The sequence below is a fragment of the Taurulus bubalis genome (genome assembly GCF_910589615.1).
Source record: "Taurulus bubalis genome assembly, chromosome: 12".
In the NCBI taxonomy this organism is placed as follows: domain Eukaryota; kingdom Metazoa; phylum Chordata; class Actinopteri; order Perciformes; family Cottidae; genus Taurulus; species Taurulus bubalis.
The window spans coordinates 24,281,667-24,297,639 of NC_136600.1; the positions used below are offsets into that span (position 1 = coordinate 24,281,667).

The 15,973-nt window shown below is 44.1% G+C and overlaps 1 protein-coding gene across 1 annotated transcript in view; it reads left to right on the forward strand.

The window, feature by feature from the left end:
- triob (trio Rho guanine nucleotide exchange factor b) overlaps positions 1-15,973 on the forward strand; it is a gene marked incomplete at its 5' end in the record, with an annotated part of 92,963 nt that overhangs the window by 26,821 nt on the left and 50,169 nt on the right. Inside the window, 6 exons of the mRNA XM_079227369.1 lie at positions 7,698-7,772; positions 8,624-8,738; positions 10,700-10,896; positions 12,057-12,157; positions 12,329-12,799; positions 13,685-13,807. Coding sequence (XP_079083495.1) covers positions 7,698-7,772; positions 8,624-8,738; positions 10,700-10,896; positions 12,057-12,157; positions 12,329-12,799; positions 13,685-13,807 — 1,082 coding nt within the window. The remainder of the gene's footprint in view (positions 1-7,697; positions 7,773-8,623; positions 8,739-10,699; positions 10,897-12,056; positions 12,158-12,328; positions 12,800-13,684; positions 13,808-15,973) is intronic.

Here is a 15,973-nt window from a genome sequence, read left to right on the forward strand (position 1 = left end):
GAGGCCTAGAGGGACACTAAGTATGTCAGAAGTCAATAGAGGAGGGTGCAGAGAGAGACCGACGTCACATGAGATGAGAAACAAGGGAAAAGAGAGAGAAGAGGAGATTTGTAAATGATATACGAAGGTGAGGCTGTTATTCAGACAGGGAGAGAAACAGCTGTAGCACTACAGTACGAACACATAGAATACTTACATTCTGTCAAGGTGTGTTACAACCTGAACAAGTGAAACAGACACACACACACACACACACGTCCTTGTGTGCTGTCTATATCTGCACATTATTATTGTTATGATTTGCCATATTAGAGGGAATGATGTTATTATTCCCATTCACGTGCGATTTTCTACCAATCAAAGCTGTTTTCTTAGGTATGTGGACTATGAAGTTTAGGTTATCTCGGCAGCAGAAGAATATTTCATTTAAAATGGTAATATTTCATTTAAAATGGTACTCATTTAGTCTTTCTCAAATATTGCTCCTCCTGCTATTTTAGTGTTGTGGTTGGCCATATTGCAATTTTTATATAAATGTTGATTCATTGTTTATCCATGCATTGCACCTTTGCTGCTCACACACTGTACTTAATAAGAGTCATATTTAGGGTATATCAGATTGATTGTGCTGAATAGTGTGGATATGATTTACACAACTGTATGACAAGTTGTTATTTTTAATAGCTCCTAATCTATAGTATATATTTAGGTGAAGAGTTGTTAGTTTCAGTCGGTCATCCCTAGGATTTTGTTCTCTTATGCTCAATAATTAATTATTTGTGTGGAAATATTGGCAGTAATGGGCTGAATCATTGAAGATAGATAAAACCATAACAGTAAAACTACTTGTTACTGTATGTTCTGAGTATGGGACTATTTGAAGACATCAGCTTATTCCATGGGAACTTCTCATGGGCATTTGGCACTATTTTGGGCCTTAGACATAGACTAAATTATATTGAAAAAACCTGACAAATTAATTACATTATGAGTTATTATGAATTGTTCTTAAGGTCTTAACTTGCATAACATCCATATATTGCTGTTTAGGTTACACAAATTGCAGGAATAAACGTACAATAACAGTTATTTAGTGGCGGGACGGCATTGTTTTATCTGAAGGCGCCACCCTGCACTTCCAGATTAAGCACACAAGCACAGTGCCAGAGCTCCACCGTGAGATCCGTTCTTGTTTCCTACCCTCGCCATTTGTTATGACTTATTCATGCCTTTTTTTGTTGCTTTGCTTAGGGGTTATATCCAGGTCGAGGGGTAGCGGTAGGAGCAAAGTGTTATTTTTACAGTAAGCCACACTGTAGCAACAATATGAGAAACCCGATGAAAGTTGAGCTCGCCACAGTCCCCAGGCCCCCTGCCAGCTCCGGCTGAAGGTCACAGCATGGGAGTGGAGTAGAGCGGCTGCTAGAAGTGGCTTTGCATCTGAGGGAGAGGAGACTGTGTGTGTGAGTAAAAGATAGGACGGTAAATACATGTAAAGGATGCACAGTTTAAGAGAGACTGAGAGATGGAGCGGGAGGCAGGACAAGAGGGAGATTGAAGTTGTTTACCGTATCACTGGGTTGCACCGTGGCAACACCCGCTTGCTGTTACTCTAGTCGGGGTTGTCACATCGGGGACGCGACAAGCATCCTGCTGGTGACAGCACATTATGTGGACTCCACCAAACACTCTGCTCACTGCAGCCTGGAGGGCAACGGCAGCTTGATGTACCTTCACTCCAAGGTGTAACGCAGATATAGTGAACAATATAGCATCTTCATGATGGGAGTAGATATTTTTCTCAGAGTAAAATATGTTATCATTACCGAGCTCAAAGCTGAATTGTTGGGTTTGAGTCTCTTGGGTGAACTAGCCGAATAATTCCAATCTTAGATCAACGTTAAACTGTGAATTCAGCAGTTTAGTATGTTTTTGCTGAGTGCTCTAGACTGATATTTGACTCAAACTCCCAGGTGACCCCAAACCCCGAAAAGCAGACATATTGTGTGTCTTACCACTAAAACGTATCAGATCAAAACCGAAGAGCTCACATTGCTGCAGACGCCAGCCGATGACCCGCAGCCATGCAGGTGGACATGCAGGGCTCGAGCTTTCCTGGAAGACAACACGACGTTTTCGACCTTTTCTCAGTGTAAGATATTCATTTTCTGTTCAGCTGAAGTGAATTCCCTCGAGGATCTCGAGTGGCATGCGCCCTACTTTCTGCTTGGGTTCTGTTACACCAACAAGCTGATAAAGTGACACATCCCTCTCTCCAAGGGAGCCCTATTCTTAGAGCCCTGCAAAGGGGTTTCAGTGAAACACAGGTCACAACAAATGCATGTACACCTGCACAGACTCACACATGGCATAGACATACGCACACAGCCACGTACAGTAAGGCTAACATGATGACTAAAGCTATCCACTTTCACACTTCCTCTGTTTCTGCACTGTTCCCAAAGCCCCCCCACTTTCTAAACCAGTCCAAGTCGGGCCGAGCTGAGCCAAACCAGGCCGAGCAGTGGGACAAATATTATACCTCCCAGTTCTCTCTTTTCACTCAGACTCGTAGTGAGGTTCACATACTGGGCTCTGACCCAGCACTGAAGTATGAAGGAGCCATCTGAAATCCATCACATTCATATGCGCTGTAAATCTTCTTATATAGCAGACAGTACATTCTTACAAAGGGCTTACATTTATACAGCTGTGATTAATAATAAGCATCCGTTTGTTGAATCTGTACTGTGACAGATTGGCTGAGTGGTCAAGATCTGGGTGCACATCATTGCTATAAAATGCATTTCATATAGAGACTACTGCTCTGAATCTTTGGATCCCAAACACAGTTATCCTCACTGGCAGATGAAGTCAGGTTGAATTGTGCTGTAGTATTTCTGCAGTATAATGTCACAGTCCTGTCTGTTCTGCTTTACTACACATACAGCCTAGCTTGTAATTGCTCTGGGTTTGAGGTTACGAGGTTGTGAGCCAGAGGATTGGCATCATGCGGCGTGCCAGGCTGTGCAGATGCACCATGTACAGTCTAGCCTGTGGTCTGAAGGATTGGAAGCAAAGGGATTGGCTCAATGCACTGAGGTCGTCTGCTCAGACGACAGCAATGTGCAGTTGTGTTCATTCCAGGGTCGTGAATTAGGGTTATGATGCTTGTAGGTGAATACATTGGTTGTGTTTATCCCTTGCACGTGTTATTTTGGTCGAGGGTTTGTAAACTTTTCCCCATTCTGACCTAAACGTAGTGCATTCATTCCCCATTATATCTCATAAAGGCCCTCTAGAAACAAGTCTGTAAACCAGAGTGGGTTCTTTAGGATGCCGGATGTTTTCTCCCCGTGGTGTGAAGGCTCGGACACAATCTGTTCTGTAGTGGTGTGTTGAAATCAGCACGTGAGTGTTTTCAGCCTGGACCTAATAGAGCAAAAGGAAATGGATTGGCTCACTTTCTCCAGTTGTCCAGTTGCACTGCCGCTGACACACAGCGATGTGAGTTTAAGGATGGATCTTGCTCTCTGTCTGTTCTCACTGAATTCTCACTGAGCAGCAGGAGTGAAACTATATTCACCGCTTTAGCTGCATGTGAAATATGTTCTCAGTAACATCAAGCTTTGCTGAAACATAGGCTGAGAAATGATTTTAAAAGGGATGGGTATTGGTTCATGATACCGTTAAGCTATCATGCCAAGGAGTATCAAACTTCATCACTGTACAGACAAAGTTTGCATTATTACAACATTGGGCAGACTGTAACTTTAATTTGCATGCAAGCATGTGATTGGAAAAATCCTGACCGTACATCTAAAGTCTAAATTATGAATGATGCTAATGCTGGCAGTTTTGCACAGGTGTTGTGGGAACATATGCCTCTGGTCCTTAAGTTTTGCCAGTTTCCCTTATCAAGACAATACATTACATGTATGTACTCGTCTTCCAGCATTCCATTGTTTTGGACATTGTTGTTGCATAGTTATCACATGGAAAAGATCTACAATAAGAGGGGGCAATCATTCACTAACTGCTCATACATGTAGTGGCAATGCAAATTACCAGTATAATAAATAGTTCCACTTGTAGATGCATAGCTCACAAGCGCGAGTGTTGTCCTTCTCCAGGGTTGTCGCATGTCACTGATTCTGTTTTCATGCACAAGAAGCGACCGTAGGGAGGAGAGTGTACTCTTTGGGGACCTCAGAATTGCGTCTCTGCTCTTTGCAGATGATGTGGTTCTATTGGCTCCATCAGAGTGTGACCTTCAGCATGCAATGGGACGGTTTGAACCCGAGTGTTAGGCGGCCGAGATGAGAGTTACTACCTCTGAGGCTGAGGCCATGGTTCTCTGCCGAACAATGGTAGGTTGGGAGTGAGTCACTGCCCCAAGCGAGCCAGTGTTCTTGGCATGTCCAATGGTAAGCGGACCCCGGGGTAGAACCAGACCACGCTGGGGAGGTTATATATCTCTTCTGGTTGGGGAATACCTGCGGGTCTCCCAGGAAGAGCAGGAAAATGTCTGTGGGGAGCGGGACATCTGGAATACCTCGCTAAGCCTTCTGCCCAGTGACCCGACCCCCCGGGTAAGCGGAAGATAACGGGTGCATGGAGCTCACAAACAAGAGCATCGTTGTACAATATATCATGCATTATGTGTTGTCACGCCAACCCAAGCGTGAACAGACTCCACCTGACACACTACTATTGTCCCTTTGATTAATGTATTCATAAGATGTCTCTATTACTAAATATGCAGAGAGGGAGCATCAGTGCACATGTGAATGCCCGCGTGTGTGTGTGTGTGTGTGTGTGTGTGTGTGTGTGTGTGTGTCATAATGACAGAATGTCATCCGGCACTCCTGCATTGGTGTCTAAATGATCCACGACCTGTCATGTGTGCAGTCATCACCTTGTCATTCCTGTTACTACGTAGATATGCCAGATGCTTCACAGTGAGCAATGAAAAACAAATATATAATTTCCTCGTTTTGAGTTCTAGATGTATAAAAAAATATATATATTAATACACAAAAGCTCACCGTAAAAAGCGTATTTCTTGGACGAACGCGGTGCATTTTGCCTGGTTCTGCAGGCCACTGAGTGCAGCCTGCCAGTGGAATGGATTGCTCTCATTATGAGTGCGTTATGAACAAGCAGTCTGTGATTGAAAAGCTTTATTTCATGCTCGGCAGACTTGCAAATGAGGGGTTGCGCGGGAGATTGTTGCGTGTGCTCGTGTGTTCCGGTGTGTTTGTGTGAGCGGCGATGATGGGATGTCATGAATCACAGTGTATAGGCTAATGCTGTATCTCTGGAGGATAGTGTGTGTGCTTTATTGCTGCATATGAACATGATGAAAATTAGGAAAGGCTCCGTGGTTGTTGTTGTTCTTTTTCAGGGTCGACATGATAAGTCATCATACCATGGGAACAACCGACAGTTCTCCATTATTGTAATAATCGTACAGTACTTTATGTGAAATGAACCAAACTGATCTACAAAGTCCCGTTTTCCAGCGTTAAAATGTGCAACTTGCTGCATAAAAGCCAGAGTACGTGTTTGTCCGGCCTTCCTGCCAGACTCGGCCCAAGGTGGTGTGAACTGCGGTAACTGGTGCTGCAGCATTGTAATAGAGGGCAGTGTTGGCCCTGTGCCAGTGCCGTATCTTACATAAACCACCACAGTGAGGAATGTGTCTGGGCACGCTTCACAGGGAAACACACGTGCATGTGCCAACACACAAAGTGCAGGAGGAGTATTGTTTCTGTTCCGCTCGGGCTCTGTAGTGCTGATGCTCAACACACACACACACACACACACACACACACACACACACACAGTGAAGCACTCTTCAAAAGCTGATGTCTCTGTTTTTAACATCATTTCCAGCTATTGCCTTGCGCAGGCCTCTTCCCTTGTTCTCTGTGTGTGAGAGACAGGGGGTTTGGATGAGAAACAGGTGCGGCAGGTTATGAAGAAACAGCCAGCGACAGAGGAGATCATAAAACCCATGAGTGTGGCTCCCTTGTGAGGCCCCTCCCTCCCTCCCTCTCCCTCTCTCTCTCTCTCCTCTCTCTCTCCTCTCACCAACCGTGGAATGAGAACGAGACCATTATTGCCGCCTCAGTCCCATCTCCTCTCAGCTAGTGAGACATTATTGAGTCAGGTGGTGTCCGGTCCGGCCACTTCCCCACGTGAGTGCATGTGCAGTCATCCTGACCGCTCCTCCTAACTCTCTCCGACCGTGGATGAAATTGATATTACAGCAGCCATTTAAAACCTGTAGGAGTTATTTAGTCGTCTCTGCAGTCTCCTCTGTCTCGCTGTACTCTGCAGTTTGGTCTGTCTGTCCCAATATTCTTCTCTTCGCTGTCAGGCTTGAATCATTAGCTGCCTGTGCTTCAGTGTTTCTGACGTTTCACTTTGTGCCTCTCCAATGCAGTCTTTGATCTATCTATCTATCTATCTATCTATCTATTCATCCATCCATCTTTTCCGACCTGGAAGTAGCAGTTAACGGTTTAATCAGATTGTGTCTTTACTGTAGTTGAAAATGCATTTAGAGTCATGACTGACTTTAATGTGAGGGCATTGGGTTTGTGTGTGTCTGAGCATGATGAAGCTCTCAGTCTGGCCACCATCTAATTGGCTCATTTCCATTTGTAGTCGTGTGATTAATAAATGTTTATATCATAACTGTCAAAGCAGCACGGTGTTTATGTAAAGTTGTTGCTCTTTCCTCTCTCGTATTTGTCTTCCTTTTTTACTCCTAAACTCTGTTTACCAAAACAGAGCTCAAACACATTTCTTATATCTTCATGTCTCATTCCCCTGACGGCATTCTTTATGATTATGATTTGCCGTTAGCACACCACTTCAAATGAGGAGGTGTGTGCGTGTGTGTGTGTGTGTGTGTGTGTGTGTGTAAATGTGAGGGAGATGACTCAGAGCCAGAATGAGTGATATCTGATGACATCACCAGCTTACTGCATCTGCAGAGAGGCACTGCCCCCCACACACACACACACACGCACACACACACACACACACACACACACACACACACACACACACACACACACACACACACACACACACACACACACACACACACACACACCTCCTCACTCACATGCATTCATATTCTGTGGTCAAAGCTGTCCATATCATGGTCGATGTGAGGTTTTCTTTCGAGTAAATGCCGCATTATAGCTTTCAGCTTCGGATTATTGTGCATTTCAGTGTTGCTGCATTTTCATATTTAAATTATCCAGAATAGTATTTCTGTGTGTGTGTTTTTATGATTCTTGCAAGACCAATGGTTTAAACAAGTATTTGAGTCGCGTTTTCAAGAAATACAGCTGATGTTATTGTCCAAGGTATACGTCCATGCTTATAGTATAATATTAATACCTTTTAAGCTATTTGTCAAAGAAAGTTTCCTGGTTGAGTTGTCTTTCCTCATTGGCTGTAGACAGTGACTTGAGTGGGAGACTTGATGGAAGTCATCCGAATTAAACCCATCAGTGTGCCCGGTCAGTTAAACCTCAAAGCATTATCACACTAACCATGAAGAAATATTGTCTCCTTGACTGAACGCATGATGGAGATTCATTTGTCTTTGTGTTTGAATTCCAGTTGCAAGCCGCCTGCCTCTTCTTACGTCTCCATCTTTCTCTGTGTTTCAGGGTTTCATCGCAATGAGGACATGAAGGCCATCGATGTGCTTCCTATCCTCAAGGAGAAGGTTGCCTTCCTCTCAGGTCAGATCTGTACTGTGTTTGTTGTGTTAGCGCGCGGATGCAAATCTATTCATCTGAAGAGACGAATGCGTAAAGCGAGGTGAAGTCACCCAGCAAGTGACAAGTTCAATATTAATGTAGCGTACCCCTCTGAAAAATAGTCCTGCACTTGACTGGTGATTTAAAATGTATTGATGAATTCCAATACCAACGTAAGAGCAACAAAGGCACAAAGAACTATAATTACGTTAGCTTACTCCTCGTTAGCATTAATAGCATACATACATAGAGCCAACACTTATGCTAATTACCTTAAAACATACACAGTTATTACATTTATTACAACTTGAACTAACCTTGTGCCTCTTCGGGGGAGTGATAATGCAATTTCTTTCTCTAATTTGTATTAATTTTGACACTAAACTGCGCACAATGCGACTTTTTAACTCTGCGAGCCGCCTTCAAAATAAAAGCATATCATCTTAAAACAGGAAACCAGATACATTTAGCTTCAGGCAGGCCACAAAAACAACAAAATTGATTGACAAACAGTTTCTAAAGCCAGAACTCACTGGGTTACTTACACTTAAGCTGTTCATGTTAGTGCTTACGAGAGTTGCAAAGGCAAAGAGTTCATGTAATTCCTGACTTTTGGTGTTTCCTGATGCACATGCATATCACAGGACTGATGTGTGGAAAGCAGGAAATCCCTGGACAAGTTACTAGTCCATTCCATTAGTGACACAGGAACAAAGAGTTTACCACCGAGAACTTGTTTTTCTTGACCTTTGCTCTGCTTCAGCCTTGCTGCAGTATAGAAGCAACATCCACATGGGTAGTAACGGCTATTTAATTGCTTTATTTCTCCAAAGGTGGCAAAGACAGACGTGGCGGTCCCGTTCTCACCTTTCCTGCACGGAGCAACCATGACAGAATACGACCCGAAGACCTGCGCCGGCTGATAGCCTACCTGGCTACCATCCCCAGGTGGGAACACTTCACTTACAAACACACCAATGCACAGGGTTTCTGTGGAGGATTCAAACTTTATCCAAGCACACACACACACACACACACACACACACACATGTGCACATGCACTAACTTTTGAGACCCTTTTCTTGATCTGGGGTTAATTTGAAACAGACTCCTCCTCTTGGCCTTTTGTGCAGTCACACTCACACTCATCTCATTGCTTTCTTTGTGTCAGACTTGCCACCTTGCTTTCATTTAAAAACGCTGAAGCATAACCTGAGGCTACAAAGAGCCGGCGCTGGTTTTATTTTGGACTCTGTGAATATTCAACCCCCTTTCCTCTTTCCCCCCATCGTGTCATATCCTCTTGACTTTCTAGAAAAAAGCTTTATGTAGGTTCCCACTAATTCCTTTTTTACCAACTCTCCTCCCTCTCTCCCTCTGCCATTCAGGTCTGACGTCTGATTAAAGCTTCTTTTCCTTGCGAGGTTGTACTCCATTGCGCTCTGAAGTTCTGTTGCACGCTAACGTTCAGGTCTAGAAACGCCTTTCCTTCACATTTACCACTTGGCTGCAGGCTGTTGTGTTTGGAGTCGGTTATGATTAGCTTAGAGGAGAGCTTGCACTCTCCTGTTCTGCTTCTTCTGATCCTCCTGCGCTGCTGTGCTTCTAGTGTCGAGTGCTTTCAGTCTTTTTCACAGAGTTTGGAGATTTGTCGAGGCGAGAGGTGGTCCGGATCAATTGGGTCCAGGTGTCTTAAGGGCTTCAGGGCTTTCTGGGCTGTACAAAGGCAAAAAAACATATTTTCCAGTCAGCAGTATTCAGAATGATGCAAATATCTGTATGTTGTAGATTGTTTGCAATGCTGTATCAAAGTCCAAGAACAAACTATTCATCAGATATGACCCCTGCAAAGAAGTCTTATATTTAAATTTTCAGAAGGGCAAAAAAACTCAAAAAAATAAATCCCAGAAATGTTCAATCATGTAACTTTCTTCTTTATCCTTGTGCTTTTATCTTCTACTTTCATGCCACATTAGTTGGTGTTCAGTTTAGAGTGCCGACTGGATAAAACTGTTAAAAAGTGACAAATTCAATCTGTTTTCCTTCCTCTGTCCCATACTAATAGAATGCATTAAAACCATATCTTAAAGTACAATGTGGCGTTGCTCTGAATCAGGACATCCTGGTTTCAGGCTCACGTCGGCGTTCAGAGGAAAGTTAGGGGGAGAAAACACACGTCTGTTCTCATTTATCAGTTTGAGGCGCAGAAGGAGCCGAGTGTCACGAACTCAGGAGGAGGTCAGCTTGATTTCTCTTTCTCCTGTCTAAATATTTCTTTCGTCTTTCCCCTTCTGTTACATCTGCTTCTCTCTCTCTCTCCCTCTCTCTCTCCCTCCCTCTCTGTTTTTCTCTACCCATTTGGCCGCCTATCTGTTTTCAGACGTGAGGTCAGAGAGAGTTAGAGCAGGACCTGGGTTTGTTTCTGTCTCCTAGCTCGACACATTCAGATTAAAGCCTTTAACACCGAGAAACAACCTTTTATGGACTTATTCAGCAGCACGACTCCTGGTAAGCAGCAGTGGAAATTTCAACGCTTGAATGTTTTAACAATTTTTTTTTTGTTCCTCCCCAGATGCTCTGCAGATTTGCATGAGATCTTTTTCACTTTAAAAATAAATAAATCGTTTTGCCACTTTTAAAATTCCCATATGTTTTGTGGCTTTAAATCGCCTCCGATTCTGGAATGTTGTGCGTCAATAGGTCGACATTGCTTCCGTCAGCTCATTCAGGTTCGTTCAGTCTCAAATCAAACACATCTGGTTTTGCTACCGTCACTTGTTTATACTCTCCCCCGAAGCTACCCTAATGGTTTAAGCCTCATAAAATAATTCAAAAGTTGCACATCTTCACACGCGTTAATTCTCTTCTCATCCTGGGATCTGACCTGTTTATTCCTGTCTCCTTTGCAGTGAGGAGGTGGCCAGACATGGCTTCACAGTCATCGTGGACATGCGTGGTTCTAAGTGGGACAGCATCAAGCCCCTGCTGAAGATCCTCCAGGAGTCTTTTCCGTCTTGTATCCACGTCGCCCTCATCATCAAGCCAGACAACTTCTGGCAGAAGCAGAGGACCAACTTCGGCAGCTCCAAGTTTGAATTTGAGGTTGGTGACACTCAACATACTTCTACTACTTATAATGCACAAAACTAAAGCCTTTAACATAAATCCTGCTTTTGTTGTTGTGGATGTTAGAGTCTCCTGGTTCATGATTATACTACTGTTTTAGATATTAGTAGAGCTCAGGACATCAGACTATTGTTCTATGTGTTATGAAGATGAGTATTGTGTCGTGAGTTTAGACATCGGTCTTAATTTATCAGCTCTAATGGAGCTGCCGCTCGGTGACAGTGGCACTGTTCTGTCCTCTGTGGGCATGTGCTGGTATATTTAGTCCTGACCCAGTTACTATGGGAACAGGATATATAGGACATGGCAAAGCATTACATCCCAACAGTAGGACGTTGGGTTTGGACCAGCCGCTTGTTGTCGTTGTTTTTTTTTACGATCAAGCATGTACTGAATGTGAGTAGACGATGATGATGATGATAACCAGGAGGTCACTGGTTTGAGTCTCTGGCTGCAAACTTCTAGACGGGGGAGGGAGGGCCTGATCAAGATGTGGTCCCCGTCTTCCTCAAGTACTGTTGAGTTTTCACAACTGCTGCTCGTTATCCAGCAGGACCAGATGATGTTTTCACTGCACGGCCCCCTGCTGCCAGCGTGTGGAGGTTCACCCCTCAAACAACAACTACTACTCGCAGTTTAAAAAAAGCGATAATGGCATCTATACTGGCTCCAACCCCCAAATCTGACCATTTATTTAGCATTTTATTGTGTTTCCTTCCCTCTAGTGAACCTCTGCAGTGTTTGCTTTTACTTCCCTGAGGGTTTATATTCGTGTATTTCCATCTTACTAACGATAACACGAAAGCAGCTTAAAATGACTGGAATGCTGTTTTTTTGGTCACTCCACCAATCTAAACAGTAGACATGAGGAGCCACTGACGCTTCACATTCTTTTCAAAACCTCGGTTTAACAGCTGGAAATGTGTTGACAAGTTAGCGTTTGAATAATTTGGAGCGTTACGAAGACGATGACTGTGATGGTGATTACATTGTTTCTCTCTTTGTCTCCTTCTTGTTCTCCCTTTTTCTTCTTCACTTCTTCTTCGCCTGTATTCGACCATCTTTAATTGTTTTTGTCCTGTCTCTTTATTGTCACATCTGACTCCATTTGTCCCACTTACACCCGCCCACTCCAGACAGTGATGGTCTCCTTAGATGGTTTATCCAAGATTGTGGACTCGTCCCAGCTGACAGCTGACTTCGAGGGCAGCTTAGAGTACAACCATGATGAATGGATTGAGGTTTGGATACTTACTCTTTTTGTTCTGTATCTTGTGTTTAATTAAGAAAAACAGCTGTGCTCTTCACAGCAGAACTTTACCTGCAAGGCTTGTCTTTTACTCAGACTCAATTAGTTGAAATTGAGTATTTCCATATTAGAAAAGGCTGTTCCTTTTTGACTTTCATCCCAGGTGCGGCTGTCGTTTGAGACCTTTGCCAGCGACTCGGCGCGGGCCCTCGCTCGCCTCGAGGAGCTCCAGGAAACCTTGTCCCAGCGTGACCTCCCGCGGGACCTGGAAGGGTCTCGCCGGCTCATGGAAGAGCACTCATCGCTGAAGAAAAGGGCCACGAAGGCATCGGTGGAGGAGCTGGACGCGCAGGGACGACGGCTGCTACAGAGGCTGCAGTCTCAAACCGCGGGAGGTGGAAGTAGCAGTGAAAGCGGATACGGTAACCGCAGCAGCGGAGCGAGTGGAGATTCCAACGACCATCATCACGGCTTCCAAGTGCAGGCGGACGCGCACAACCTAGTAGCTAAAGTGACGGGTTTGCTGGATAAGTTGCATGGGACGCGCCAGAATCTGCAGCAGCTGTGGCACATGAGGAAACTGAAGCTGGACCAGTGCTTCCAGCTGCGTCTGTTCGAACAGGACGCAGAGAAGGTCAGAGTGATATTTGTATTCTATTCTCCTTGTTATACATTGAAACCGTGTCGTTTGATTGGCTCCTCACTGCCTCGTACAAATGAAGACACAATGGGCTCACTTTGAGATTAGATATTTGAAGATGGGATGCTGCATCCTTCATGTGAGTAATATAAAAAGAAAGACTAGGACTGCACACCAATTTGACTTGTTTAATACTGCCACACGGACGTTTTGGCCAAGATGCCGTTCCTCAGCGTTTATTCTGGCAATTTCTCAATGACTGCACCCAGGAGGGGTTCATTATAGGTGGTTGCAACCAGAACTCACTGCCTCCTCATTTTATTCCTACTTCCTGCGTGAATGTTGATATGTGCAAATGCACAAATCCTTTCTTGAGTATTTTGCGTGCATAGAAAGGGAGAGGAAATGAAGGTGTTGGAGTGTGTGCGGGTCAGTGTTTCAGAGTGTGTGCGGTTGCCATGTCTGCTGCTGAGTAATGTAACCGTTTTAAACTGTGCAGAGCTGGAGGCCGATGCAGAGGCCTGCTCTGCATCGGAGCTGTAATTAAACACACCTTTTCCGTACGCCGAGCATGTAGAGAGAGGAACATAGAAAGAACACACCGCCACGTAAATGAAGGGTGTGCAGAAGTGCACACACACACACTCAGAGAGAGTGTGTTCTTTTGTTCCTACTTATTACAGAGAAGCTTGAAGATTACTTCCTTCTAGAAGTCAGTGCAGTGATGAAAGGTTTTGGTTAATTACAAACAGCAAACAACAGGCGGTCTCTTATTCTCAGTGCAGTTGCTCTGAGTAAACATGAGCTGGAAAGACCCTTTTAATTTGTAGTGCCTTTTGTAACACTATCTGCATTTTCTCTCCCTCGTTTTGTGTGCAGATGTTCGACTGGATCATGCACAACAAGGGGCTTTTCCTCACAAGTTACACGGAGATCGGAGGGAACCACCAGCATGCTGTGGAGCTGCAGACCCAGCACAACCACTTTGCCATGAACTGCATGGTAAGAACACACAGGCGATGCAGTCACAAGCTATCATCATTACTGTCATTCGGAGTAATGAACAACCCTTTGCAACCACACACGCATGCATGCGCCTCTTTTTTTACCCGAGCCGTCCATCCTCTTCCTTGGGCCACGACTCGTTGTGGACTGATACTTTCTGTTTTCCACTCCGGCTCAACTCTGCCCCCTCTGAACAAAAACACAAAAACATACGTCATCAATACCGGACCCTGACCGGATTTGTCTTCTGTCCACCGCAAACAATACACTGCCCTAATTCCGTTATATTGCCACATTTTATTTCATTCATCAGTGACAGTGAGATATAATCCCTGTCTTGCAATACCTACTCGTGCAGTCCATTCCCTCTATTGTGACCAAAATGCCCCCCCAAAAAAACATCACCATCATACAGTAAAGTATGTTTTGTTAATGTCCTTTATTTTTTCTCCAAAAAGCACCACAAAAAAGAGACATCCCAAAATCTTACAGTAAATATGTTTATTCACCGATGTCAACACTGGCTTGAGATGAATAAATAACCGCAGAGAGAACAGTAGCAGAAAAGACAGATGGAACTGCATTATAAACACACGTATTGTCACAATACACTGGACACACACACACACACACACACACACACACACACACAGTCGGGTACACTCAGAGTGACCACCGCGCCCTCCACCCATTATTCCACAGGAAGCAGCGTTTCCCCTTCCTGTTGCCTGCGTGTCTGAATGGAAATACATAGTGTCAGGGTGTGTGTGTGTGTGTGTGTGTGTGTGTGTGTGTTTATTATATATATATATATAATAAATTATTTTAGCTTCACAAATGCTCAAAAGCCAATCAGGAGACAGAATTCTTCCTGCTCTCTCCCGATTGGTTGGTTTGTTTTCTCTGATCAAAGATAAGACAATTCAGTGTGAAGCTTCACTACCTAACTTTTTTTTTTTTTCCTCCATCCTGCGCTCTCATTGGCTTGTTCTGGCATCATTTAGTTTTAGTACCAAAGTGTGCATGCAGACACACACACACACACATACATATACATACAGACAGTATGTATATGTATGTATGTATGTGTGTATGACAGGTGTTGGCGTTACATGTTTTAAAAGATCAACATTATTTATGCAATATTGCATTGGTGATTATTGCTGTCAGCATGGTAATTCACTGATATACACTGCTTACAAAAACAACCACGAACACTGTAATTTCCGTGTTAAGAAGCAAAAGATCACAAACAGAAATGTGACATGATTTTAGCAGAACAAAAGAGGAAACCCTGGAACGCGGGGATCTGGTTACAGCCTGGGTCTCTATCGCTCTTTAGATGAATTTATCTCTGGATCAAAGGTGTGGCCCTCCTTTTCCTCCTCTCTCTCTTTCAGTTTCACTTGCCCCATATCCTCTCATCAGGTTTGCGTTAGGAAAACCTTCTCCCTATCTTTGCCCTCCCCCTCTCCTGCATCAGTGTTGGATTAAGGCTTTACCACCCTGCGGGTTTGAGGAGGCCAGCTTCTGTTGTCTAATCTGACTCATAATGTCCTACAGATGGCTCGAGGCCTCAGGCCTTATTGGTTGTGACTCGTGTGTGTGTGTGTGTGTGTGTGTGTGTGTGTGTGTGTGTGTGTGTGTGTGTGTGTTCTCTTTGAGGTCTTTTTCTCCATGTTTCCACTGTTCCCCGTTGAATAATTCCACATAAGACTTATAGCAGTTTAGAGATAATTTCCCTGTTATATTGTATTTGTGTCTTTGTAGTATTTCTAGTAGTTCTACTGTGCAGAACTGTTCCTTTTTGCCTCCTGCTTCGTGCTCGAGAGCAGTGTGACTCCCTTGATTTCTCATGTGAGCCGTACTGAGCTCACCGGTGTCTCTCTTATGCTCGACTTAATCTCCTGCTTTTATGTCCCACTGCCAAGATTTTCTGGATTTTGGTCAGTGCGGGAATGGCTTTGCATGCAAAAAACTCCTTCAAGTAAAAGTAAAGCTCTTCTAAGCCATTTCTAAATCCTAAATTTCAGAAGAAGAGACCATCAGGAAGCATCTCAGAGCCATGTAGGGTTCAACAAAACAATGCACCAATCAAGTGTCCTCAATTTTGATGAGAAGTCATAATTTGTCTGTAGCTGGTGTTGGGTTCATCTTCCCTCC